At 41.5% G+C, this 26,284-nt stretch overlaps 1 protein-coding gene across 1 annotated transcript; it reads left to right on the forward strand.

Moving 5' to 3' along the window:
* Positions 1–3,528: 3,528 nt before the first annotated feature.
* Positions 3,529–26,284, forward strand: mtx1a (metaxin 1a; the record flags this gene model as incomplete). The annotated part of the gene is made up of 8 exons (XM_080540451.1): positions 3,529–3,609; positions 15,695–15,764; positions 16,749–16,828; positions 18,948–19,040; positions 20,048–20,230; positions 22,541–22,617; positions 25,311–25,468; positions 25,773–26,284. 8 exons carry the CDS (start codon positions 3,529–3,531, stop codon positions 26,006–26,008), a joined length of 978 nt encoding a protein of 325 aa, XP_080396577.1. The 3' UTR covers positions 26,009–26,284.

A 26,284-nucleotide genomic window follows, 5' to 3' on the forward strand; every position in this document is an offset into this window, starting at 1 on the left:
AATACATATGCATACAGTATTACCCTTTCCTGTCTGAAATGCATATTGTTATTAACAATAATGTCTACAGTTTCAATATTTATTGGATTAAATGCTCATTTTGAGATTGGATTATGTGTAGTGCTAGCCTTCAGTTTTGTATACTTAGATTCCTGCTATCCCTCAATAATGTGGCCCACACTGGCGTACACCGGCCGCCACTACACGTCTCAATGTTATGCCCACCTTGGACTCAAAAGCAAGCAATGATAATATTATAATCTAGAATCTTGTTGACTACCAGACTGTAACAGACAACACTTTCGTAACGGCAGGTTATGTGACAGCATGGCTTGCCTTGAGTGAAGCTGTGGAAAACTGTTGAAAACAGTTGGAAAAACAGTTGGAAAAACTAGGTGTTTTTAGCATGTTAATGTTCTCTCAGCAAGTTGTAATGTGCTAAACATGCAGTTAGATGTTCATAGCAATGTTATGTGCTAGCTTGCTAACTGCTAGCAGCTGTTTTGCGTGTGTTTTGATTCAGAGCAAGTTTTTCCAGTATTTGGTTTGAGGGGTACCAACATTTCTGAAAAAAAGGAAAAATGATATTGCCCTACTTGAGGATATTTTCACCAGACCCTGTCACATAAGGGTCAACAAGCAGCACTCACAGGGGTCAGGTCTTCTGCAGACAAACAAGGTAGGTGATGATGAGCATCACCACCATTAGAAGGAGGATACAGTATAGACAATTCATTGTTTGGGGAAAAAAACTGACAAACCCCAAACGTTTTCCCTGTGAGACCCACCAGTGAAGTATTTTGTCCACCAGGGACCCATCATGTGCATTTGACACCAGACAAGGGTACATGAAAAATAAACTTCTCCTCTAAACAAGAACACGTGCATGCATGGGACTGAATTGAAAATATATAGTTCACATGGAATATTTTCTAGTAACACTGCCCAACATCCTGCGACCCTAACAGTTTCATGAGGTGTTGAAAGACCACCTCTAGATTATGTTTGACCTTCCAAGGTATTTGAAAGTGGAAAAATGTGTGTATTACCGTTATCTCGACATACTGACTATAGGCCCCCTGTGATATTTTCCTTCATTTGACACATCATCACGTTGACACGTCTGTCCACCAGAGGATAGTACAGAGGTACACTTTTGTTAGAAATTCACTCACTTGAGGGAATAAGAGCCATTCCACCCACCAGGTGCACGAGCAACCCATAAACCAGACACCTGGTGATACTGACTACCATAGTAAAACATTAGGATTTTAGTGTTCTAGAAAATTCTTTCTAAAGAATTATATAGCCTGCTATAAAATATTTGATCCGAGTCTCCCTTTTCTCTTCAAAAGGTCAAACAGCTGCTTTCACGTTTACTTTTTTTGTAATACCGGTAAAAATAATAATCGTAGTAATGTTGGCACCTATAAGAGTTGAATTATTATGGTACATACAGTACACAACATGACACCATGGATTTTCTGTTGCACAAGGTCTTGTTTTATATTCATTCAATAGGATGATGAGAATGAACGTCTCACTGTGATTGCTCAATATGTCTAAGGTTGGAATCGTTAGGAGGAAGTGGTGGTCTTTGGCTCCTGTCCCCCTCTGTCCAGATCGAAGTGAACTCTTTTTCCCTTGGACTTGGACTTGGGCTGGTGATGTCATGGCCTGTGCATGCCGCTCTGGCGCCGGCTCTGCCAGCTGCTTTACTGAGTTTGTTGCAAAACATAATTTCCATGTACAAGAGCCCCACTGGGTATATTAAAAGAGTGCCTTTCCCCCCTGCCATGGAAGCCATGTTTGATATATAAAACAACAATGGACTCTACAACTTGAATCTTTCAGTTTAAAATCTTACAAAATATCTTCAAAACATCTAAGATAATGCTGAATATACAATGCACTGTGGGAAATGAGTGGCAGAATGATGGCTGCTCTGTTTTATTTGATGAGGGGGATTAAATTGCATTCTAAAATTATATTATTGGTAGGCTACCTACAGTACACAAAGCCATGCTTTTATTAATAACTTTGGGAAGATGTTTGTCACTGCTTTTGTTTTCATCCACATATTGTACCTTTTGTCCGCACATGTAACGTGCATTGTCCACAAATGCATTTAAAAAATAATGGTTACGAATACAAATCAAGTGTTTGTGTGTGGATAGTGCATTACATTTGTGCTTTTGTTTACAGATCATAGTACACAATTGTGAGTTGTACTCTATGTATTTATAATAATGTGTATGGCAATCAAAGTAACTTGTATATTGTCATGCAAAATATAAATCACTATGCTGCATGACCGATGGAGGGTGGGAGTCCTAGCTGGGTAATTTTTTTATATGGTGCCATTTGGACTTCATAACTAGAAAAATAAATTGTTGATTTATCTATATTTTAATGTTCTATTATATAAAGGACATATCTAGCTTGCTGAAAAACATAGTGGTCGAGCTCAGGCACCTAAATTGTATTTTATTTAGAATACCCTCTGTAGTTGAATAGGGCGAGTGTCTCCAGAACAGAGTGGACACATAACAGGGTGGACACTAACAGGGTGGACATTTTGAGTTAAAGTTAGCCTTTAGCCTGCCTGTGTTAGCATAATGCCTAGAATGACCATGAATACTTGATGAGGAATCTAATTTGCACTAAATACTTTTTTTGAAATTATTCAATTTGATTGATCTCCTCAATATTTAGGCATAACAGGGTGGACACGTTATGGTCAACCACATTAAACTCACTGGATGAAAACATAAAAATCAGATGGTAAAAGAGGTAGAAAATCACACAGCTTACAACATTTGAAATCCCCTCCACTGATGTGATGTCACCTCATGAGAGTGATGTGATTGAGAAATATGGTTTTCTTTTAAAAGGGACATTAACACAGCATAACAGGGTGGACAGTGATTGCAGGGCCAAGCATACAACCTTAATTTTTTGTACAAAATGTATTTAAAAAAAAATTAAAACTATATTTGATTTCAATAGATATTGATCAGGAAAATTAAATAATAATAACATATTTGGAAATGTATATGTTTTTAATAGTTGTTTTTTGGATTGAAGTTGAATGAACAACACTGGGGACATCCCAAATCCCATGCAAAATCCCATTTACATCTTTAACCAAAGCTTTTGAAATGTAGAAAACAACAACTTAGAAGCCCATATCATTGTATTCATAATAAATAACAATTGACTATACATGAAAAACCTAATGGAATTAGTATTTGTCCAAATTTAGACAAAATACAACATGATTTGTACTGGGGACGGAAAAGGCACCGTATAAAAAAAATGACCCAGCTAGACTATGTCTATGACATTATTATATGGACCTACAGTAGGCTAAATAAAAATATGAGATTAAACATTCAAACACCCGTGTGGCGTGCGTCACTGAAAGAGTGTGAGGGTGGGCAACCCTGCTATATGTAAGTTGTCAGTGGCAACGACAGGTAACAACGTATTACTTCCGGGTAGCCTATACATTTGAATGAATTCAAGATGTCTGCCCCCTTTGAGCTATATTGTTGGGACGGAGATTGGGGTCTCCCTTCTGTCAACACCGAGTGTCTGATCGTATTGGTAAGAAAGTATGACCTGATCCAGCATTACCACAGAAAGCTCATAACTTGACTGCTTTTGTTTAGCTGTTGTCTTTTGTTGTTGCTATAAACACACACTAACCTGGGCTGACGTTAGCTAGCTAGCTAGCTATAGTAAACAAGGTGAGCGATACGATGGGAGCGGATGGGGGCTATTAGTTAGGTAGCTAACCTTAGCGTTAATGTTAACTTCCTTAACGTAAGATACATGACAGACTAATCAATGAGTTAAACGAGCTTGTCCATCAATCTCAATTGGCTATTGTATGCCGGGTCGATGACGCATCAAACAGAACGTGTGTTCGGGTAAATCGTGAGCTTAGAATGATAAGGTTCTATCTCCGTTTAGAATGATAAGGTTCTATCTCCGTTTAGAATGATAAGGTTCTATCTCCGTTTAGAATGATAAGGTTCTATCTCCGTTTAGAATGATAAGGTTCTATCTCCGTTTAGAATGATAAGGTTCTATCTCTGTTTAGAATGACAAGGTTCTATCTCCGTTTAGAATGATAAGGTTCTATCTCCGTTTAGGGTCGTTCAGCGATATTGAGCGTCAAAGTTTTGACATTCCATTATGTTTGGTGAGATGGAACCTTTGTATTTTATGAATTACTAACTCAAAAATGTCAACATTTTAAAAATAACATCACACAGGCATTAATAAACACCTAATGGATCAGATTATGTAAAAAAAACTAAATTTTGACAAAAATTGAGATAGAACCTTATAATTCTAACGTCACGAAATGGCTATCATCAATAGAGATGTTGCGTGTTAGATATCTCTGGCCCAATATAAGGTTGTTAGTTGTGTGCGATATCTTGGCGTGTGTGTCATATCCGCTGATGACTCTGTACTAACCATAAAAAGCCACTGGCCTGAACAAAATAAGAAATTAATAAGAACCTAACAATTATAGTGACATTTTCAGAAGAGTTATCGCTTGGGAGGCAATGCCAGTCCTCAAACCCAAATAATCCTAATAATTATTAGATAACTTGGCTGGTGCCATGTCATTTTATAGTCGGAAACTGCTGTTGCCAAAGTATTTGATGAAAAATGGTTTCAATCATGACTTAGGATAGATGTGAACATGGCAACTCCTTTACATTCGATAATATATTCTCCATTCAGCAGAGGAATGCAGTAAGTCATTAGGCATGAATATAACTGTTGTCCAGGTGTACTACTACTAACTACCCATGGTGAAAAAAGTTGACAAATGTAGATTTAGCACAAAGTAATGATCCCTGTGCACTCTGGGAAGATTGGCAGGGCCTGTTTGATGCCTGTCATCGTCCAACATGAACCAGTGCACAGTTTTATGGTAGCTGGTTTTGCTAAACTTATTTAGCTCTGTCAGCATTGTCCTTACAGCTGGACAAATGTGATCAATACCTACTCATAAAAGTTAGTAGTGCAAAGAGAAGTCCCTACTAGTGTCTTACTACCATTGGTAATTGTGATCAGACTCCCTTCTCTTTGCTTTTCTCTCAGTCTCTTGCAGGAAATCCCTGCTAGGATCATCATAGCACAGTTGTCATAGTAACTACACAGACCGTAAAGATTGGAATCTGGGAACATCCCTCATATGTCAAACCAAATGTCGGTTGTGGTTGTCTATGCATGGCCATCCAAATGTTTCATATAGCCTAGAACTAGCTGCAAACCACAATATTTCCATTATGCCATGCTCCTCAAAATGATTGATGTGTTCCCAAGCCTTATGACAGCTTATATTAGCTTGCAGTCTCGAGAAAAACAGTCTCGACATTTGTAAACTATCGTATTTGTTTTCTACCCTGGCTCATTGAAAGAAATTAAGCAATTGAATAAACATGTTTATTTTGGACCCACATCTCTGAACCCACTGGAGTGAACAAGACATGACATTTTGGGAAAATACTTTTTTTGGTAGATGGAAAAATGCACATCTTGCACCCCTTAAGATTGTGTTTCACTGTGGTCTCCAAAACCACAAGTTGACTACTGAACTGGAGGCATGTCAGTGACACATACTCTAACCCTAACCCTAACTGAGGATAAAATGAGCAATTTCATTGAGTTTTCCAGAATCCCCCCTGTGTGCAAAGGAAGATTTACAGTTGGTGAGAGTGTTGATGTCTGGAGTTCTATGTGAAAGGACCCATGAGGACAAAATGTGTCATCTACATTTGCTGTCAAATGAGTCTATATTTTTGGGAAATGAAGTAAGAAATATATTTCTCATCATCTTGAATCATAAGAATAGGTATTAAGGCTTTGACTTCTGGTGAAACATATGGAAAAGCATCTATGAAAACATCTACCAGAATGAAGGAGGCCTATTTTGAAAAACATCAAACCTCATTAATGTTCAAGTTTAGTCCCCGGTCAACTAATATCAACAATTATATTTAGCTTTTTAGGAAATGGTTTGACTTTTGTAAGTTAAAGAATCATTGCCCAGTCACAGTCACATGTCAAAATGTGCAATAACTAAAACACTGAATTCACTGAGGAAAAACACTTTCACTTTCGTTTTGAACAACCACTCTTACAGTCTTTGGGGAGAGCCCTGCTGATATTATAGCTATTTTAACACCCCACTCTTTTTGCAGACATATTTGAATCTTCATTTGGAGCACATAGCCTAATGGTTTGGGGGGAAACATGATTAGGAAGGGGTCATTATGGTATTTCTGTTACCGAACTTTGACGCTGCACAGTTCTTAAAGTAGCCTAGGCCTCCTAGGCTACATGATGGCCTACATTCTGTTGTAATTGTTAGAAGCGTTCATTGTGCATAGAGTTGTAATAGTGCTATCAAAGGTTTTTGTTTGGCAAATGTTTGAAATTAAAAAGTATCGAGTCCCAGGGTCATTCTGATACCATTGAAATTGCCCTGCATCACATTCATATAATTATCTCATTCAGTAGCATCTGTCTTTCTTCTACATGGGAGTGTTTCCAGACGATGAGTGCCTCATGTTACATTCCTTGGATAAGTAAATTGCCTGGTTTTAAAATAAGTGTATGATTCGCCTTGAGAGTGTGGTGTTGGTGTATGAAGCCTTTTCTCATCTGTTTGAGTGACAGTACAGAGGTCAGTGTTTTGATGCTGTATGTCTTAGAACCTCAACCAAGCGGTTTGTGTGAATCTTTTTTTCCCCCCACATAGGCCACATTGATTATTTAGCCCTTTTAGTAGTGTCTAGGCCTCGCATAATGTATGGTATGCACATTAATATATTAGTATTAGCCTATAGCTAGACGTCTGGACTCTGCAGTACTTGTACTTATGGATTGGAGACCATGCAGGGTTGTATACGTGTACAATAATATCAATGATTCAGTGTAGCTCATCGTTTTTACAACCAAGTAAAAAAAAAAGGGAATTTCCTAATAAATTCGTAGCCATGATGTCAGCCTTGTAGTTTTTTTAAGATAATTTTTCCCAACTGGCTGGCTAATTTTGGTGTACAGCAGTGAACCTCAGGCCTCATCCATTTCCCTATTTTAACCCTCATCCCACCCTAATTATTTTTCTTAAAATAACTTTTTTTTAAATTACTTTTTTAAAAATATTTTTAAAATACCTTAAACCTGTTGACCTAGGTCCTAGTGGATTGTGTTTCACATTGAATCTCATATAGGCTTGGCCTTGACTCAAAATGTTAGCTACAGTTGGCCAGAGTTTACAAGGTTCATGGTTGAGTGACTAGCGCGGTGGTACCACCACAGTAGCTTCTTGGCAACTTGGCTTTTTCAAGTTTTATTTGAGGTATTTCACCTCAGAAAACAACCACCAGGGGGGCATTGTTGCAGAATTGTAATGGATAGGCTTGTTAGCTAAAAGAAAACTAGCTAAATAAGACTAAATCTGCATCTTCACTTTCCATGATATTTCCCTGATGGCTGATATTGTAGATTTTAATTTAGATTGTAGATTTTAATTTAATTTGTATTGTAATTCGTTCAGGAAAAGTATTGTCTGGTCTGAGAAATACGAAATTATGTCCAGAAACCTTCATTTAGAAAAAATGCCTACCGAGGCCTTTAAATTCCCTAGGTAGCATAGGCCTCCGATGCAATCCCTCCTTCCTGTCTGGTCTTGTGCTCTCTGTTCCAGTTGTTGCCATGACAGCCTTTCTGCCTTCATCTCCTGTTCTGTGGTTCTTCTCCAGGTGGTTCTCGGTCTTCCTCTATTCCTCCTGCATTGTGGGTTCCATGTTAGAGCCTGGTGCTTTGTGATTGATTTGTTTTGTCTTCTGAGTGTGTGGCCTATCCAGTTCCATTTTCCACGAGCCATAACATTCCGGAACCTCAAGTCCATTAACCCCTCCTCCTTCTCCTCTATCCTGGCTGACTCTATCTCTGACTCTGCCCTCACGCCAGGCGTCTCCCCCACTGAACTGGTCAACACCTACAATGATGAACTTTCCTCCTGCCTTGACCAGGTTGCTCCCACCAAAAGCAAATCTGTCTCCTTCACTCACTCTGCCCCCTGGTACACCGATCAACTCCACCATCTCAAAGCCAAAAGCCGTCAACTTGAATGCCTACACAAAATAACTGGTCTCCCTGTCCATTTGGATGCCTACAAACTTCACCAACAACAATATAAAGAAGCCCTCAACAGTGCACGCTCCGCCTACTATTCCTCCATCATCGATTCTGGCAACCCCAAAACACTCTTCTCCACCATCAACAAACTTCTCCAGCCCATGGACACTATCTCTAACTCATTCACCACCAGCAAATGCAACCTATTTCTAACATTCTTTCAAACCAAAATCGACACTATACACAACCAGTTGACTGTTGCCTCTCCCACCACCCTCCCTGACCCCCCATTCCAAACCCCACGACCCCCAAGTCGTCCTCTTACATCTTTCAGTCTAATCACTGATTCCGTCCTATCCTCCACAGTTACCAGCATGAAGTCCTCAACCTGCGTCTTGGACCCCATTCCCTCCTCCCTAGTCAAGGCCTGTCTCCCCACACTCACCCCACTAATCACAAACATAATTAACTCCTCCTTGTCTACCGGCCTTGCCCCCCCTTCCCCTCAAGCTCACTGCTATAACCCCCATACTTAAAAAACCCGGTCTCGACCCCGACACCCCCAACAACTACCGGCCCATTTCCAATCTCACCTTCCTGTCCAAAATCCTCAAGAAAGTTGTTACTGCCCAACTCAAATCCCTCCTTGCCTCCAATAACCTGTATGAACCATTCTAATCTGGCTTCCGTTCCAAACACAGCACTGAAACAGCAGTACTAAAAATCACCAATGACATACTCCTCTCTGCTGACTCTGGCCACCTCACCATCCTCATCCTCCTCAACCTCAGCGCCGCCTTTGACACCATCAACCATTCCATCCTCTTCACCCGTCTCCAACACATTGGCATAACCGGCACCGCACTCTCCTGGTTCAAGACCTATCTCTCAGACAGACAGCTATACATCTCAATAAATAACTGTAAATCCTCCACTGCTCCAGTCACCCACGGTGTCCCCCAGGGTTCAGTGCTAGGCCCCCTCCTCTTCATCCTGTACATCCTTGCCCTTGGACAGGTTTTCCCCTGACATGGCCTCCGCTTCCATTGCTATGCCGATGACACCCAACTTTACCTCTCCTCCAAAACCATCTCCCCTAACACCCACTCCACTCTCACTACCTGAATTTTCTGAAACTCAACTGCAATAAATCGGAAATCCTCATCATCGGCCCAAAGTCCCTCACCCGTTTCACCCAGACATTTTCACTCAACATCAATGGCTTCACCGTAACCCCACCGTAACCACCGTAACCCCCTCCAATCACGTCCGCAACCTCTGCATCATCTTTGATCCCACCCTCTCATTCCTTACACATTGCCCGCATCCGACCCTCCCTGTCCTTTTCCGCTGCTGAAACACTCATCCACGCCCTCATAACTTCCCGACTCGACTACTGCAACAGCATCCTCTACGGTTTGCCTAATAACATCCTAAACAAATTCCAATATGTCCAGAACTCTGCAGCCCATCTGCTCACCTCCACTCGCCGCCGTGACCACATCACCCCTGTCCTCCAAAACCAACACTGGCTCCCGGTCAAATACAGGATCCTATTCAAAATCCTACTCACCACTTACAAAGCCATCAACAACCTCCTACCTTGTTGACCTCGTCCCCCTCCACACCCCCTCCCGTTGCCTCAGGTTTGATGACCAAACCACCCTCAAGACCACCAGGACCAAGCTCCGGACCTGGGGTGATAGGGCCTTCTCAGCCGCTGCCCCGTCCCTCTGGAACGCCCCCTCCCCAACCACATCAGACAGGCCAACACCCTGCCAACATTTAAACAGGCCCTCAAAACCCACCTCTTCAAGCTTGCCTTCACCAGTTATCATCAGTTGTTGTTGATTCGCATTACTTGGGTTTTTGATGAGTTGATTTTGAGCCCAAGTGAAGAAACTGTTCATTCTAGTTTGTGTGTTTTTTTCTGCTTCTGTTGGTGGGTGTGCACTAGTAGTGCCAAATCATCAGCAAAATCCGGATCTTTTAGCTGTTTAGTGAGGCTCCACTGTATGCCGCTTCGGCTGTTGCTGGTTTTCGGTTTCATATTCCAGTCTATACAGAGGAGGAAGAGGAAGGGCGAGAGCAAGCATCCCTGCCGCGCCCCAGTCAGGACCTCGAAGGCCTCTGATATGCATGGAGAACTTGGCATTGCATCCCTTGGTAGGTGCTCTTCATGATGCTGATGAACTTTGGTGGGATGTCATCATAGTGCCCCCTCAATTTCCACCACATCTCCCGATCCACACTGTCAAAAGCCTTTTCAAAATCTATGAAATTGACATAGACAGGAGAGTTCCATTCGATGGATTGCTCAATGATAATCCTGAGGGTGGCTATTTGGTCTCCACAGGATCTACTATCTATTATCAGGATACTATCTACTATCTACCTGAAGCCAGCCTAGTTTTCCCTCAGTGTCTCATCAACCACCTTCTTAAGCCTCTCCAGTAGAATGTGCACCTTCCCTGGTGTTGAAAGCAGGATTATGTTTTTGTTTTTGCACTTCCTGAGGCCCCCTTTTTTAGGAATCTGTTGCTAACTCTCCAATCCGACGGGACATTTTCTTCCTCCCAGATGACTCTCATGAGAGGGTTAAGCATGTTGGTGAAGGTTTCGATGTCTGCCTTGAGGGCTTCAGCTGGCATCTGGTCCGGCTCCTCTGCCTTGCCTTCTCTCAAGGGCCTTAATCTCTTAATGGCCTTAATTTCTGTCTTGTTGGGGGGGGTTGCGCTTTATTTCCAACAGGTTTGCGTCTGGTGGGATCTCTGCTGTCAGTTGAGGAGGCTGCCTGTTGAGCAGTGCTCTAAAGTGTTCCGTCTACCTCTTAAGTTGGTCTTTCTTGGTTGTGAGGACTGTACCCTGTGAGTTTTTTATGTGTACTTGTGTTTGTTTGAACTTGCCTGTGAGCTTTTTTGTGGTTAAGTAGAGTTCCTTCAGACTCCCTTTTTCCTGCTGCTTCCTCCGCCTGTTGTTTGAAATCCTTGATGCAGACCTACTTCTTTTTGTCCCTTCTGACACTTATCTTCACTTCTTTGTTTGCTGCTTCATATTCCTTCTGTGCTATCGCCTTTTTTGTTCTGGTTTTACTTCTGTTTAGTACCTCCTTTCCCCCCCCTTCCCTCATTCACTTTCTTGTATGTTTCTGTGGATAGACAGGTTTTGTTGTTTGTCTTTCTTCTCCCTACCACTTCTTCGCATGTCTCTTTCCATATGGTTTTCAGACCTTTCCACATATGCTCCAGTGATCTTGGGGTTTCTGTTTCTTGGTTTTGTAGTAGGGATGCTCCGATCTGGATTTTTGGGGCCGATACCGATCACCGATTTGTTTCCTCAAGATCAACCGATACCGATACCGATTTTTAAAAAAATACATAACTGACTGGATAGCCTAAATATTTTTTGCTTTTTAGACAAAAGTTTTGATCCATTAGGCACCAAGCAAACGCAGACCCATTTTTATGGCATAGTAAAGGTCTGGCCTATCACCCAGTTAGGGCCTGAAGCCCAAGTCAGTCGATATGGCTGTATAAAAGACATCATAAACGTGGCCTTGATGGTTTACATACTGTTACGTCCTCCTATGTTTTCTGTTCAGTTATCTGTCTTCCCCAGAAAAAAAAAAAAAAAAAAAAAAGAAAATCGGTTTTTGCGATCGGCCATTTTTGCCGATCACCGATCGAGTCATTTGGAGTGAAATCGGCCGATTTAAATCGGTGGCCGATAAATCGGAGCATCCCTATTTTGTAGTACTTGTAGTGCTTGGAACCGGTTGTGTAATGTGGCTTGGTAGAGTTTCATCCATTTAAATTTCAGCTGGATCCTTGCTGTAACAAGGTGATGGTCAGATCCAGTGTCAGCTCCTCTTTTAACTTTTGGCTAATGCTAATGTGGTCAATTTGATTGATCTGTTGTATGGTTAGCAGAAGGGTCAACCATGTCAATTCTGGTGTCCAAAGCATATTTATACCTTTAAAAATATATAAACATTTCCAAATACTACATTATGTTACTCAACTCTCCCCTCTTTGCTTATTCATATGTGTATTCATTGTAAGAAATGAAAATTTAAGGAGCTATACATAAGTAACATCTGTACTTAAAAAGTACAAAAATATGCCAAAAATTCCAAAAGTATTTATAAAAGCATTAATGATCTAATTGGGCATAATTATGTTGATGTTTGCAATGATACCTACAAATATAGTAACAATACTTTAGCTTAAGTAGTAGCCTAGAGTTGATGACAAATTTTCTCAGTGACGGGATCACACCTCTGTGAAATTGAAATTGTTTTCTTAAGGTCATGATGCTTTTGGTAAAGGAGACACTCGCATTCGCTAAACCTGAAGTTTCAAACAAATCCCCTCATTCCCCAAACAAAACTCATACAAGGCTCTAATCTCTAACAGGACACTTATTAGAATAAATGTTACAAACTTTGCACACAAAGGCTTCAGTTGCTTAGGACGGCTAACAGCACTGAGAAATGCTTGCGGCCTTGAGTCCAGGCAGTAGACCTGTAGCCAATGAGCCACACATGCAAGTCGCAGGTTACACACCCACAGTAAGGAAAAAGCTAATTCAGGCAGAGCAAGCTCACAGACTGCTAATGCATCATAAGTAATGATTCAGCGTAGTTATTTAGTGACATTTTCAAGGGCAAAGGCTACATATGGCACATTTAAGTTGCATCATGGCCTTTAGATGATTGTTGGATACCTCTGAACTTTAGGCCATTCTCAATGTCCTGGGGCGTCTTAAACAGCTCAAAGAGTGGATTGTGAGTGCTTGCGCACACCGTGGAAGAAATTACTCCTATTTTCCATGATGTCCTGTTCCCGTTCCATCTGTCTGCAAGCACAGTCAGGTCTGTCTGTTGCCAGTCTGCCAAACCCCATTTGTTGGAATGTAATTGTATGTCTGTCTATCAGGCAGATGGAATCATAAAAACTGCAGTTCACATTTGCACGGTCAATCTTCCCTATTGACTTGCCGCCATAAAATGTACAGGAGACCTAGTGAAAAGCATAATACTTAAGATATCCATTATTATTGTCAACCTACATTCATGGTTGAACGTTGAATGTGATTGCCATAAGTTCCATGCTTGATGAGCTGACTTTTGCTAGTAGGCCTATGTGTTATATGTGTTACCAGCTATATGTGAGTGTTACCAGCTATATGTGTTATAGCCTAGAGGTTAAACTCATCTGTCTGAGGAAACTACTCTGTTTCAAATTGTAGTGTTTCTATGACTACATCCTTTTCCTCTGGTGTTGTACGTTGTACTACTTCCCATTCCTGCCCCTCTCCGTAAACGTATCTCTTTAGGAACAGTTTGTCCCATCATAACTGGCACTGCTACCCACCACTCCCCTTTACTTGCCCTCTTACCTCACTGCTAAAGCTCCACTATTCCCTGCCAGCTGGCACATATTGGGGCAGGCTCTATCACAACCTCTTAGCTGTCCATTCTTCCAACATCTCAACCCAAACATTCTCAAAACAAGAAATGACGTTCTCTATTGTTAATACAAAAAAGTTCCCCATGGTTGAAGAGAGGTCCTGTGTAGTGTAGCCTAGTCCTTTGCTATGTCTATGGGTTCCAATTTGCTTGTGGGCATAGCCGTTAAATTGATAATTCCGCAAAGTTTAGTTTGTGTTAAGGCAGGTCTCTGGCAATGAGTGGATGGAGATGATTGAATATGACATGAAGATATACATGATTCTCCTCACCAATCAGGATCTCATTGCAAATGTTGGAATGGACCATCATTTTTGACAAATGATAATACTATCAGTTTTAGGCAACAAATGTAACCATGATATTATGTTTATGATATTATTATCTAAGCACTCAACAAGCTTGCAGTTGCGTGCCAAATTCAACGCATCTCCAAATCCTGTAATGATTTATCTTTATCATTTCATCAGTTAGGCTAAATAAATCGGCAATTCTCCTCAATCGCTCACCACCTTGTCACAAGCTTAGTTACAACCTGCCACTTTAGTGTAGTGTAATGCCTTCATGCATTTATTTATTTATTTTGATACCTTTTTGTTTCCTCTCTCTTTGCACTTTTATTTATACTGCACCTTGCTTTTAGTGTATTTTTCTATTTGATCAGTTTTCTTTAATCTGTATGTTATCTCTTTTATCTTGTTTTTCTCTTTATATTTGATCTGTTAAGCACTTTGGGCGGCTCTTGTCGTTGTAAATTGTGTGCTATATAAATAAACGTTACTTACTTACTCTCTGTAAACGCTATCAGGATAACAATATGGTTATTATTACAGTAGACTAGTGTAGGCTACATAGGGTCACTAATGGATCGCAGTAAACGTAAAAATAAATTAATCCCGGGATCATTGTATAACGCAATGTTTGAAACTGTTACACTTGCGATACCTTTTTCAGAGGGAGATAAGAAACCGAAAAGAAAGCCAAAACATCAAACATCAAACTATGCTCTGCCTTGCAGGTTACATTCCCTTAGGACAAAAACAGGTGCAACCTGAACCTCGGCACTATGCTGAAGCTTATCTGTCGGCCTAAGCAAGTCTGGCCCTTTTTATCCCAGGATTGTTTCCGGGCGAGTTGTTTTGTTGTTTTCTCCCTATTTGTATTTACACACTGGCTGTTTGCTCCTTAGTGACTGTCCTAATTGAAGTGGTAATGCCCTTCATATGTCAGTGGTATTATTTTTGGTCCTGCTTCGATGCTCCCCAACCCAGGGTATTTGGCCTGTTTCGGTGTAGAGAAGAATATGGTAACAATTTATATGAACAGCATATACACAACACATTCATAACTAGCCTTTTATTGTGTATTTATTTATCTAACATCTAACATCTATGTCATATATGATGTAGTTGTGTATGTTAGATTAAATCAGGAATGGATGTCAAAATAAAAGTCCCTAAATCTTTCTGGCCGAACTTGCCTCTTACACACAACCAAACATTGACATTTGCCCCTCTATCACAATTGTGTAATTAACTTGATTGAATTTAATTGATATAAATACTTAGGCTACTTGAATGAAATGTGTGTTGGATGGAGCTCTTCGATTGAAGGGTGATGTACAGAACATGTAGGGTCAGCCTTTGTGAAAACCCAATAAGGGTTAGGCTAATTCATTGTTTAAGTATGATTTTAGGCTAATACACGAGGCAAAACAATACTCATGGATAATACTTAAGTTGAGGAGAATATTAAGTGAGATTACAGGGGCAGGGTAGTAAAACAAGGGTATAAAGGGAGTCCGTAACCACTGGAAAACAAGCTTTTAACATGCCATGATAAAAAAATAATCTTGATGAAACAAAACCAAAACACCAAAGCTCACTTTTGGGAGTGCAAGGCACCCTGGCATTCGTGTGTTTGTCAGCTAAATCCACATAAGAGTTAGCTCTTTGTTCTGTTATGATTACATTTAAATGTTAATGCTCAGAAGTTTTAATTATTTTGTATTACAATAATGGATTTTTTTATTTATCCTGTTCACCTCAGGCATATGCAAAGTTTGCAGGTGCACCTCTCAAACTTCATAAGATTGGCAATCCCTGGAGAAGCCCCACTGGTAAGATCAACATTTTTTCATGGTTCTTTTTTTTTAAACTGCTGCATTTCACTTTGGATAAAAGCGTCTGCTAAATGGCATGTAAGTGATGGATTAGATGAGAGTTAGTCTTGTGTAGCCATACCGCAAAATCGTGTTGTTCTCATGCCTCTTGTAGGTCTGGGGAATTTTAAATGAACAGATCAGGCGTGGATTGAACTGGACGGAGCGATGGGGCAATGTGCATGCGATTCCATTTGATTTTACATTACAAAAACCCTTCCCCCACATGCCCGTAGAACGGTTGTTTGTTTTGTATGTGTGTTGTCTTTTCTGACCGGGTAGGACTATTTTGCCTATGCTAGTTTGCAACATTTAAGATAACCTGAAGTAAAAGACTGAGTTCAGTTTTTTTGTAGCTCTGCCCAAGCAAGGCATTTGATTGGTTTAACAAGTCACGAGGCATCACTCGTTTCAATCAGGTTTCCATCCCTTTGTAGCTACTTTCTGCTAAGGAAAAGCCTGGTTTCAGGCTTCAATGAGGCTTCAATGAGGCATCAATGAGGTTAGATGTGAAAACAGCCAGGAAAGATGGGGTTGAGGTCAGAGCTCTGTGTGCAGGCCAGTCAAGTTCTCCCAGACCAAACTCGGCAAACCATGTCATTATGGACCTCACTTTGTGTATGGGGGCACTGTCATGCTGAACCTGGAAAGGGCCTTCCCCAAACTTCCGTAAAGGGGCCTAGGCCAAACCATGAAAACAGCCCCAGACGATAATTGTGTCCACCTACTTTTGGCCATATAGTGTACATACACATGCCTTGATTTAACTTACATTCCGGAGTTGTCTTCCTCTTCTTCTGCTTGTCCTTCTAATGCTCTCATATTCCCTCCCTGCCCCCACTCTTTCTCCCTCTCTTCATCTGAGCTTAACAGTCACACCACACTGGTTGTAAATGAGCAGTGTTATCATTGACGAGGCGTTTGCCTTTCCCGTGTTGCTAGGCTCCCTCCCTACCCTGAAGACCAGCCAGAATGGCAGCCTCTCTCGGCCCAGTGACATCATCATCCACCTCAGGAAACAGGTGACCAACAGACCGCCAGCTCACATTCTACACCACAGCTCTGCTCCGCTATTCCCTAAAGACAGTGGGTCCCTAAACTCAATAGAGTGAGGGGGTATTTTGAGACAGCAACAATGGAAAAGGGACCCGATTAACAAGCCACCGTCTCAGACAGGGATGAAGTGTTATTGTGGACATGCAGCAGGCACATTACAACACACGACACATAACAACAGTTCCTATGACCCAGATTTCCATTGATAAAAGCAATGTCTCCCAGGCTCTTACCCCTCCCTGCCTCCACCCCCTAAGCTCAATTAAGTGCACACTTCAGCTAATGCCCATATGGAAACCATTAGCAAAGATAGTTATTGCCCCCTGACTGTGGTAGGTGGGTTAAGAGCTACTGCTGTGTGGAACTTTGTAACCACAATTCAAAGAAGATGGATGCTTTCGTGGTAAAGCGGAAAAAGGCCGGATAAGATCATCCCATTGAGTAACAGTAACGAGGGAGGAATCTAAAAGGTGGGGTTTTCAGCCAACCCCTCAAGGTATATAAACGACTATCCAGTAGGCCTGAGACAAAGATGGATTATACCTACGAAGATACCTATTGAATGGCTATCTTAACAAAGATTTAAAAGTTAGCCCCTGCTGGCCATGGAGATCCCACCGTCTAAGAATGACAGCGCACACTAGTGACAATGTGTCACACACTAGCTGAATCCCCACCCTCTAGTCTAGACGGTGAACCCAGTGAATGGGTGTTGTCACCTTCATGTATAGCACAATTCAACAGATAAAAGTAAAACAAGCATATCTCAAGTCACAAATAAGATACACATTTAGGATCTTACATGCGAATCACAAAACTAAAGTGTTACCACCACAACAATGCTGCTTGTTCTCCCCTTCTGCTGACACAGACAACCCCCTCTCTGAGCTCACTGGGTGTCCTTCCTGAGCATAAACGTGCAGAGTGGCAGGATGACTGTACCCCGCTGCTGTCCTGAGGTTAGATGGAAAACCCTTGACTCAGACTAGACACCTAGACTGCCATGGTGGATGAAGCCCATAAAGGACTTTTCAGGTTTTTTCTTCTTATGGTTTTCATGGAAAACGCTTAGTGGCGTGATCAGGCCACGGTGGCTTGTAGTATTGTTCCAGAGGGTTTCTAAAAAAACGTAAGAATAGCCTACCTGACGATTGCAAGACTGAGTTAACACTTTGTGGTCTGTAGAATCCTGCTGGTGAGAAGTTTTTAGCATGCTGTTAACATTTTTACGTGTTCATTGCTACACTTCATCTACACTGTGCTTATTGTGCTTACAGCAATAAGTGCTGTAAGTGCGTACAGTGTACGTTCAGTGCAACAATAATGCACTGATATACAGTACTTAGTTTAAGGGATGGTTCAGACTATTTTCATGTTTAGGTGAAATATAATTTCTCCCTGGGCTGTCCTCATAGGCCAGCACTGAAAGCTTCTCCGGTTCTCTGTTTTCCACTTTGTTACCGCAGCACAGGCTGACAGTGAAGTTTTTCTTCTTTTGGTTCTATACTCCAGTTTGGATTTACTATGACATTAAAATAGAGTGATTTTTTAATTTGAGGGTATTTGAGTACATATTCATTTCAACATTTAGAAATGAGAACACTGTAAGAATACCTTAAGCACCCTATTTCAGGGCACCAAATGTAACAGGACAGAGTCATGTCACTCAAGTTTAGTATTTGGTCGACAATCCTTTGCATGCAATATCTGCCTGAAGTCTGTGACCCATTAACCCCACCCTACACTGGTGATGCTCTGTCAGGCCTCTGCTGCTATCTTTGGTTTTTAGGTATTTTCTCATCTAATCTTCTCATTAGGAAATTAAATGCATGTTCAATTGGGTTTAATTCTGAAGGTTGACTTGGCGATTCAAGAACCTTCCACTTTTTGTCCCTGGAAAACTCTTTAGTTGCTATGGCAGTATATGTATTGGAGAACTGGAGAAGCTTTCACTAATGGCCTATGAGGACAAGTCAGGGGTAAGATAATATTTTCACCTAGAAATGAAAATAGGTTGAACCCTCCGTTGAAGTTATTGTACAGTAATAAGAACGCTATGATGTAAAGTGTGACCTTGTCTTTCAGAAATACAATGCGGACTATGACTTGTCGGCCAAGGAAGGGGCAGACACGCTGGCTTTCATCTCTCTGCTGGAGGAGAAATTAATTCCTGCTCTGGTGAGAATCATAGAGAAAGAGAGACAGAGAGAGAGAGAGAGAAACCTGGAGAGCCACAGAGCCCCATAAAAGAAATACCTCAAGCATTGCTTCCTCTGCCACGAGGACAGCATCAACTGGTAGCTTAGTAACACTTTAGTGATAAACAACAGCACAGTCTCAAACAATGTATTTCCGCTCCACTATCTCTTAAAAATAATCTTCCTGGGAAGGTTGTTAAGTAAGAATAACTATAATAAACAATTGTGTAATTATCTTGCTAGCTCTTACAACTCCTCCACCTCTTTCTCTTGCTCTTGTGTATTTATGTTGTGCCTGTAATCTCTCTCTCTCTCTCTTACACTCTTTCTCACTGACTCTCTCTCTCTCTCTCTCTCTCTCTCTCTCTCTCTCTCTCTCTCTCTCTCTCTCTCTCTCTCTCTCGCTCTCATATTTAGCATGGAAATAATGTAGTGGCTAAAGCAAATCTCTAATTCTCCTTACAGTAGGCCAGGGCTTAAAATGTGGCCCCCGGTGTGACAATGTTGCCGGCGTACCATGACGGCACTAGTGAGCCAGCTCGACTATTTGAGATGTTTTATTTAAATGAATTCACCTCAGCAAAACATAATTTGTCAGTTATCACTGGCTGGTACACTTTTATTTAATATCCCCCAAATATTAAAATCATGTTGCCCAGTTGTGATGGAAAGATGTTTGATTGACCAGTTTTTTTGTGGGGGGACCAGGCTTTCGTCACTGCAGCCTCCACTCACTTTGGGACACTCCCAGACCACATCAAAGAATACAGCACACTGTCTTTCAAACCATCCCTCAAAAAGCACTATTCATAATAAATCCATTATTATTATTATTACTATTATTATTATTATTACATCGTGTGAACGAGAGAAGGCTGCCCTTATTGAAAATGTGGACGTTCACACCCTATTGTGGCAGTTTTAGTGTTAAGTGTGTCATGTACTAACCACTGGCCCACTGTACATCTGTCTCTATCTCCGGTCTAGATCTATGCTCAATGGATCGATCCCAAGAACTATGTAGAGGTGACCCGGCGCTGGCACGCAGAGCACATCCCCTTCCCCCTCAACTTCTTCCTACCCGGGCACATGCAGCGCCAGCAGCAGGAGCGACTGCGGCACATCAGGGGCGACCAAGGGCTGGAAGCAGGGGAGGAGGTGGAGAAGGAGGTGAGTGGGTCATGGAGAGACTTGGGAGAGAGGGCTGGAAGCAGGGGAGGAGGTGGAGAAGGAGGTGAGTGGGTCATGGAGAGACTTGGGAGAGAGGGCTGGAAGCAGGGGAGGAGGTGGAGAAGGAGGTGAGTGGGTCATGGAGAGACTTGGGAGAGAGGGCTGGAAGCAGGGGAGGAGGTGGAGAAGGAGGTGAGTGGGTCATGGAGAGACTTGGGAGAGAGGGCTGGAAGCAGGGGAGGAGGTGAGTGGGGGTCAAGGAGAGGCTTGGGAGGGAAGATGAAGGAGAGCGGGGGGGGGGGGAAAGGAGGGTGACTAAGGTAAGTGTGTAGGGCTTGCCCTACCATTGCTTGGCATAAGTCTTTCTGTAGAACATGTTGCGTGTCAGCAGCCATTGAGGGTGTCACAGGCTGCTATGACACCATGAAATGTGTCTTTCTTCCTTCAGAAAGCTTAACCTAGAGCAAGTTCAGTGCTTCACTAATCAAGTGGCATGGCGGCAAACAGCTGTGAAGTTGAAGCTGGAAGGTTTTTTTCGGGGACAGCCAGCAAGAACATCACCTCACCTGATATTTGTGTTAGTTTGTTAAAGTTGTACGTTGTTTTGTATTGCTTTTTACTGCAACAAGTGAAGTCAGGCACAAAGAAAGGTCTCTCTAAATAAACAAAGTCAGTCAACCAGATGTTTTTGTTTTTGAATTATAATTATTGAGCCAAATTAGAGTGATGATATTATTGCTCTAAATTGTGTTACAATTACACAACAGCCGTTAGTTAGACCAGATACTTTTCTTTAAATCCCCTTAAAATGGCTGTACAATTCCAGATGTGTAAATCGCTAAACCTAAGGAAAGTAAGAAACATGTCTGAATGGGTCCACTGGGGATGTAACACTGTGGGGGAAAGGGGTGTTGAGAGAGGTGTGGACACATGGTCCAGGCACCTGGAGGAACATCACTCAGCGCTGCTCCCCCAGTGCCCATGACACAGTATAACGCTTTGTAAATGGTTGGCATGGGAACTCAAGAGGAATAGTGGTGGAAGTTTAGCAAAGCCCTAGATCAGAACATATTTGTGTCAGTGTTACGACCACTTGCAACGATTGAGACTTGGAAATGGATGATGAAAGCTCAACCAAGATTAGTACATCAGTCTAACTGCTCTGTAAGAACATGGCACATTATTTAGGCCTGGACTATACGTATATGGATATTTTTTTAAGCTGATATTTTCGCCCTTGTTTTAAAAAAAACAAAAAACTGTCCACACCACAAAAATATCTCTGTCCATACGTAGAAGAACGTTATGGGCATGCGCAGTCAGTTGTAATCAAACGGTGGCAGTGACTCAAAACGTAAACAGACCGAACTCTTTGAAACAGACAGAAAAGAAAAGTACAAAACAGACAGAAAAGCAAGTTATGGCGACCAAGAGGAAAGCAAAAACGGATTATTTTGTGTGGACCGAAGACGACACTGGCTCCCCGCTGGTGGAATGAGCTTCCCACGGCTGTCAGAACTGCAGAGTCACTACCCATCTTCCGTCAGAGACTCAAGACCCATCTCTTCAGGTTACACCTTAACTGTTCCTCCTGAGACTTCTACTGCCCCCCAGCACTGCGTCCACTGAAGACACCCGCCCCCCTTGTACTGTTTCTCTGTTTCTCTAGTGTCTATATAATATATATTTATTTTTTTAAAAGGACTAGGTTTAGAAGATGGTGATAGAAGTAGATTTTTCCTTCTAGCACAGAGACTACCAATGGCCCCCCGGACCTGAGCTGGATTATTCTTCCTGCTACGACTGGTGGATTGATGATTCACTTGCTTAGTCAAATGTATCGAGTGTAAGTCGCTTTGGAATAAGGCGTCTGCTAAATGCCAAAAATGTAAATCTAAATGAAGATGAGCCATTGTTGCTGTTGACAACCGTTTTGCTTCAATGTGGATGTGTGAACGGCTTGACGCTTGACGTCATTGCATCGACACCAGCTCCGTTTAACATAACCATACTGATCCACTCAATCGGATATTTTTTTTATTTCTTCACTTTTTTATCCGTTTAGAGAAATCTCAGTTTTTGTGAGTGAAAACGCTGTGTTCGTATGGTTGAGAGGCCCAATTGTACAAAATAATTTGCGTTTAGAAAAATATCCATATACAGTACGTGTAGTCCAGGCCTTAGAGATTGGTGCTTATAACTGAAAATGATGGTATCTTTGTGAGAAAGCTGATGAGTTATTGTTGACATTTCTCACAGCATTGCTCTCTCTCTCTCTCTCTCTCTCTCTCTCTCTCTCTCTCTCTCTAGTTGTACCGTGATGCTCTGGAGTGTATGAACCTTCTTTCCCAGCGTCTGGGCTCCAACAAGTTCTTCTTCGGGGACATGTAAGTTCAAGCAGATGGTTCTAAACTACCTCAGTATGCTATGGTAATTCACCTGTATCACGGCATAGTGAGTAATGGTAAAAAAGTAAAAAATAAATAAAAAGAAGTATACAATGGTAAAAAAATAAAAAGAGGAATACAATTATTGATGTCCATCTCCTTATAAATATAGGTCCTTTTAATTGTAGCTGAGCAGTCATGTGCTCAATCATATACAGTATATATGCTTTACTTTTTGTAGTGGCTATGGACAGCGCTAAATAGGCTGAATAAATTTGTCGGATATCCAAGTTGAACTATCCAAGCTAGACGAAACCTATTTGTGTCTACCGAATGCAGCGCAAACATCCTTCACAGTTCTTATCACCACCTTGAAGTAAAGCTACTGTATAAAGTAGGGGTGTAAATCACCAGCTTCATCACGATACGATATTATATCGATTTGTTTGTATGACGATACAATGTTTGACGATATCACAATGTCAGTCACGATACGATTTCGATTCGATTCGATTCAAGATCGATATGACGATATGATCGATATGACGCGATATCATATGCCAATCTAACACAATTATCCACTCACAAAAACAACTAGAATATTATTTGACCATTTTATTTGTGAGCTCTTCCAGGTATCCAGCATTTAAATCATATTGTATTATACAGTATTCTTCTGTTACAAAAAGAAAAATAGACCCATTCACTAGTCTCACAAACCTACAGTATATTTGTGCAATAATAATAAATAATAATAAAATAATAATAAATAATAAGTGCAAATGCAGTACAGTGCAGTACATCTTATATACATTCTTCTTAACCAAAATAAGTTAAGTATATCCTCCAGTGTTATATAATAAGTATATCCTCCAGTGTTCTTCTTTGGGAGGTTTTTCTTCAAAAAAACTAACTGATCAACATGTTCAGGACAAACACTACGCTCTGAACGCAGGTCAGGATAATTTTTAATATAGGGCCATCCATCACACTTCCTCTAGGAAGCACTGATCTGATATGATGTGTTGATTGGTGAAAGGTAAGGCTATGCTTGGACAGTCATGTTAGATCACTGATTACGGGAGTAATGATTTACCTGTAGATTTTATCAATAGGAATTTTGTTCAGGTTTATCCAATGAAATTGGACAAGCAAACCGGAGTAAAGTAAGTAAGGTCCAACCTGCAGCCTTTGCCCATTCATAAGACAGATGCTTTGTTACAGACCAGAGCATTGACCAATCACAGTCGGCTAGACTAGAGCATTGACCAATCACAGTCGGCCGTGGGCGGGCTTGGCAGTCGCAGCTAAAACCGCTTCGCTGTTCTCCGCCGCAGTCACAAAATGCAGAACACACAGTGTGCAGCGCTCTTTGACTTTGTAATTTGCCGCTGCTAGTCGCGCGCTGCACGGAAATGGTGACAGTCACGCAGAATGTGCCATTTCAAAATAAAGGTGTATCTTTAAGATGACGATATAGATCGATATTTTTACATTGCATCGATGTAATCAGATCGTTAGTCAATGAATCGATGCATCGATGTGAATCGATGTATCGTTACACCCCTAGTATAAAGCTAGACCAAACTTTTTAGCTTACCGAGGCTATACCACTGTACAAAACGCAGCGTGTTTGAAACAACTCATACAGCAAGCTACAGTACAGTACTCATGCAATGTACACATATCCATCATGCTCAGCATGGTCTCAGGACCTGAAAAACAAACACTGACGGGGGACATCACGGGACTCCATGTAGGTAACGCACACTAACAAACACTACACTAAAGTGGCACGTAATTATTATTGATTATTGACTGGGGGTTGCAAGAGGTAAAGGATCATTGCCTATTTATTTATTTTATTATAAACAATTATTGGCTAATTATTTATTTGTACGCAAATTATAAAAAACATGTGAAAAGTTGCAACAGGTTATTTAAACCGTTACAGCATTTGGAGACACGCAGCAGGTGGAATATGGAGTGCTTCTGCAGGGTTGTTGAGTGCTTATAGACACTTCAGCTCATGGTTGCAGTACATTATATACAATAATTTAATTCCAGCATTTACAGTGAAATCCTGATTGGTGAGGACAATAGACATCTTCATGGCCCTCCACCTTTAGACTAACTGAAACTTTGCTGAAAAAATATACCAACTTAACGGCCATGCCCATTAAAACTAATGTTGCGCAGTGGCCTTTAGTGGACAAAAATTGGGGCCCCTGCTGCACTGAGAACAGGCTTTGCATGGTACTGACCTGACACATTGGAACATAAACGAGGTTGAAAGTCTGTAGAGACACTTGAAGGTTACTGTCCATAAACAATCCCCTTGGTAGACCATGGGCAACTCACCAAGACGCATAGGTGAATATTGCTGTAAATTATTCTTTTGTGTTGGTAGAGACTTATCTGAAAAGTTTCTAATCTGTTATGTTGAGTACTGACTCAAAGGTTCACATAACTAAAGCAAAAAAACACATTTAAAATGTGGAGAAGGTTGTGTGAAAAATTAATAAATAAATAAATCCAAATGAGCTTTTACATTTTAGTTTTCCCTTCCACTGTGTCATTCAATCAGTTATGTTTGTTCCCTTTGTATGCTGTATGCACCATGCTTCACAAGTTAGAAAACAACTGCATGAGGATTCTTTTGTATTCTCTCACCATGAGGCTGTCCCTTCCAGGCCTTCGTCTCTGGACGCCTATGTCTTTGGCCACCTGGCGCCCATCCTGAAGATGAGACTGCCCAACGGAAGGTTACAGCAGCACCTCAAATCCCTTGACAATCTGACCGCCTTCTTTTCCAACATCCTGGTCCTCTACTTTCCCATCAATGGGCGGGGTGAGTGACCTCATGCAGATACTGTGATTGACTTGATATGAATAACCTATGTCATATGGAGGGCCAAGAATGTTTCCTGACCAAATGACCTGGCAGGGTTAAACAGAATAACCGCCGGTCTCCGATAATAGCCTGTCTCCAATATACGCTGGGTACACTCCGTTGTTGAAGCAAATAAACACCCTACTAGGCTACTAAAATACATTTTACAGTAGGTTATTTTTCAGCTTCATTGACATAACCTTGTCTACAAGCTAGAAATGACTTTAAAGTTTTATACTTTTTGTTGTTGGATCGCTTGCAGAGGGCTTCAGCTGCAAGGTGTCACCCCAGCCTGAAGGAGGCGACGTTGACAACCAACCCAAAAAGAGGCGCAAGCAGCTTCTCTCGGTCGTGGTGGCGCTGGGCGCCATGCTGAGCTACGCCCTTCTGACTGGCATTGTCTCGGTTTATCATGTCCAGCAGGAGGCGCTAGACCATGCCCAAGACCTCCCAGCACTCTCCTTCCACAAGGAGGAAGAAGATGAGGAAGAGGATTGAGAACTGGAGGAGGAGAAATAAAGAAACCGATCACTGGACCCTAATTATTTGTTGACTACCCCCTTGCAGATCTCCTCTGGATACGACTGAACAATAAGGAGGAAACTCTGGTTAGCTTATACTTATACTTAGCCTATTATAGCCTATAATTAATTTGGGTCCTGGTCGTCTCTCTCCTTAAGGAGGAGAAAGAGGTGAATGACCAGTGGGTAACTGTGGAATTAAAGGCATAAAGGGTTAGGGTTAGGGTCTCTTTAAGAGAGCATCAGGATGTCT

This window comes from Nansenia antarctica (assembly GCF_963989245.1).
Source record: "Nansenia antarctica genome assembly, chromosome: 10".
In the NCBI taxonomy this organism is placed as follows: Eukaryota; Metazoa; Chordata; class Actinopteri; order Argentiniformes; family Microstomatidae; genus Nansenia; species Nansenia antarctica.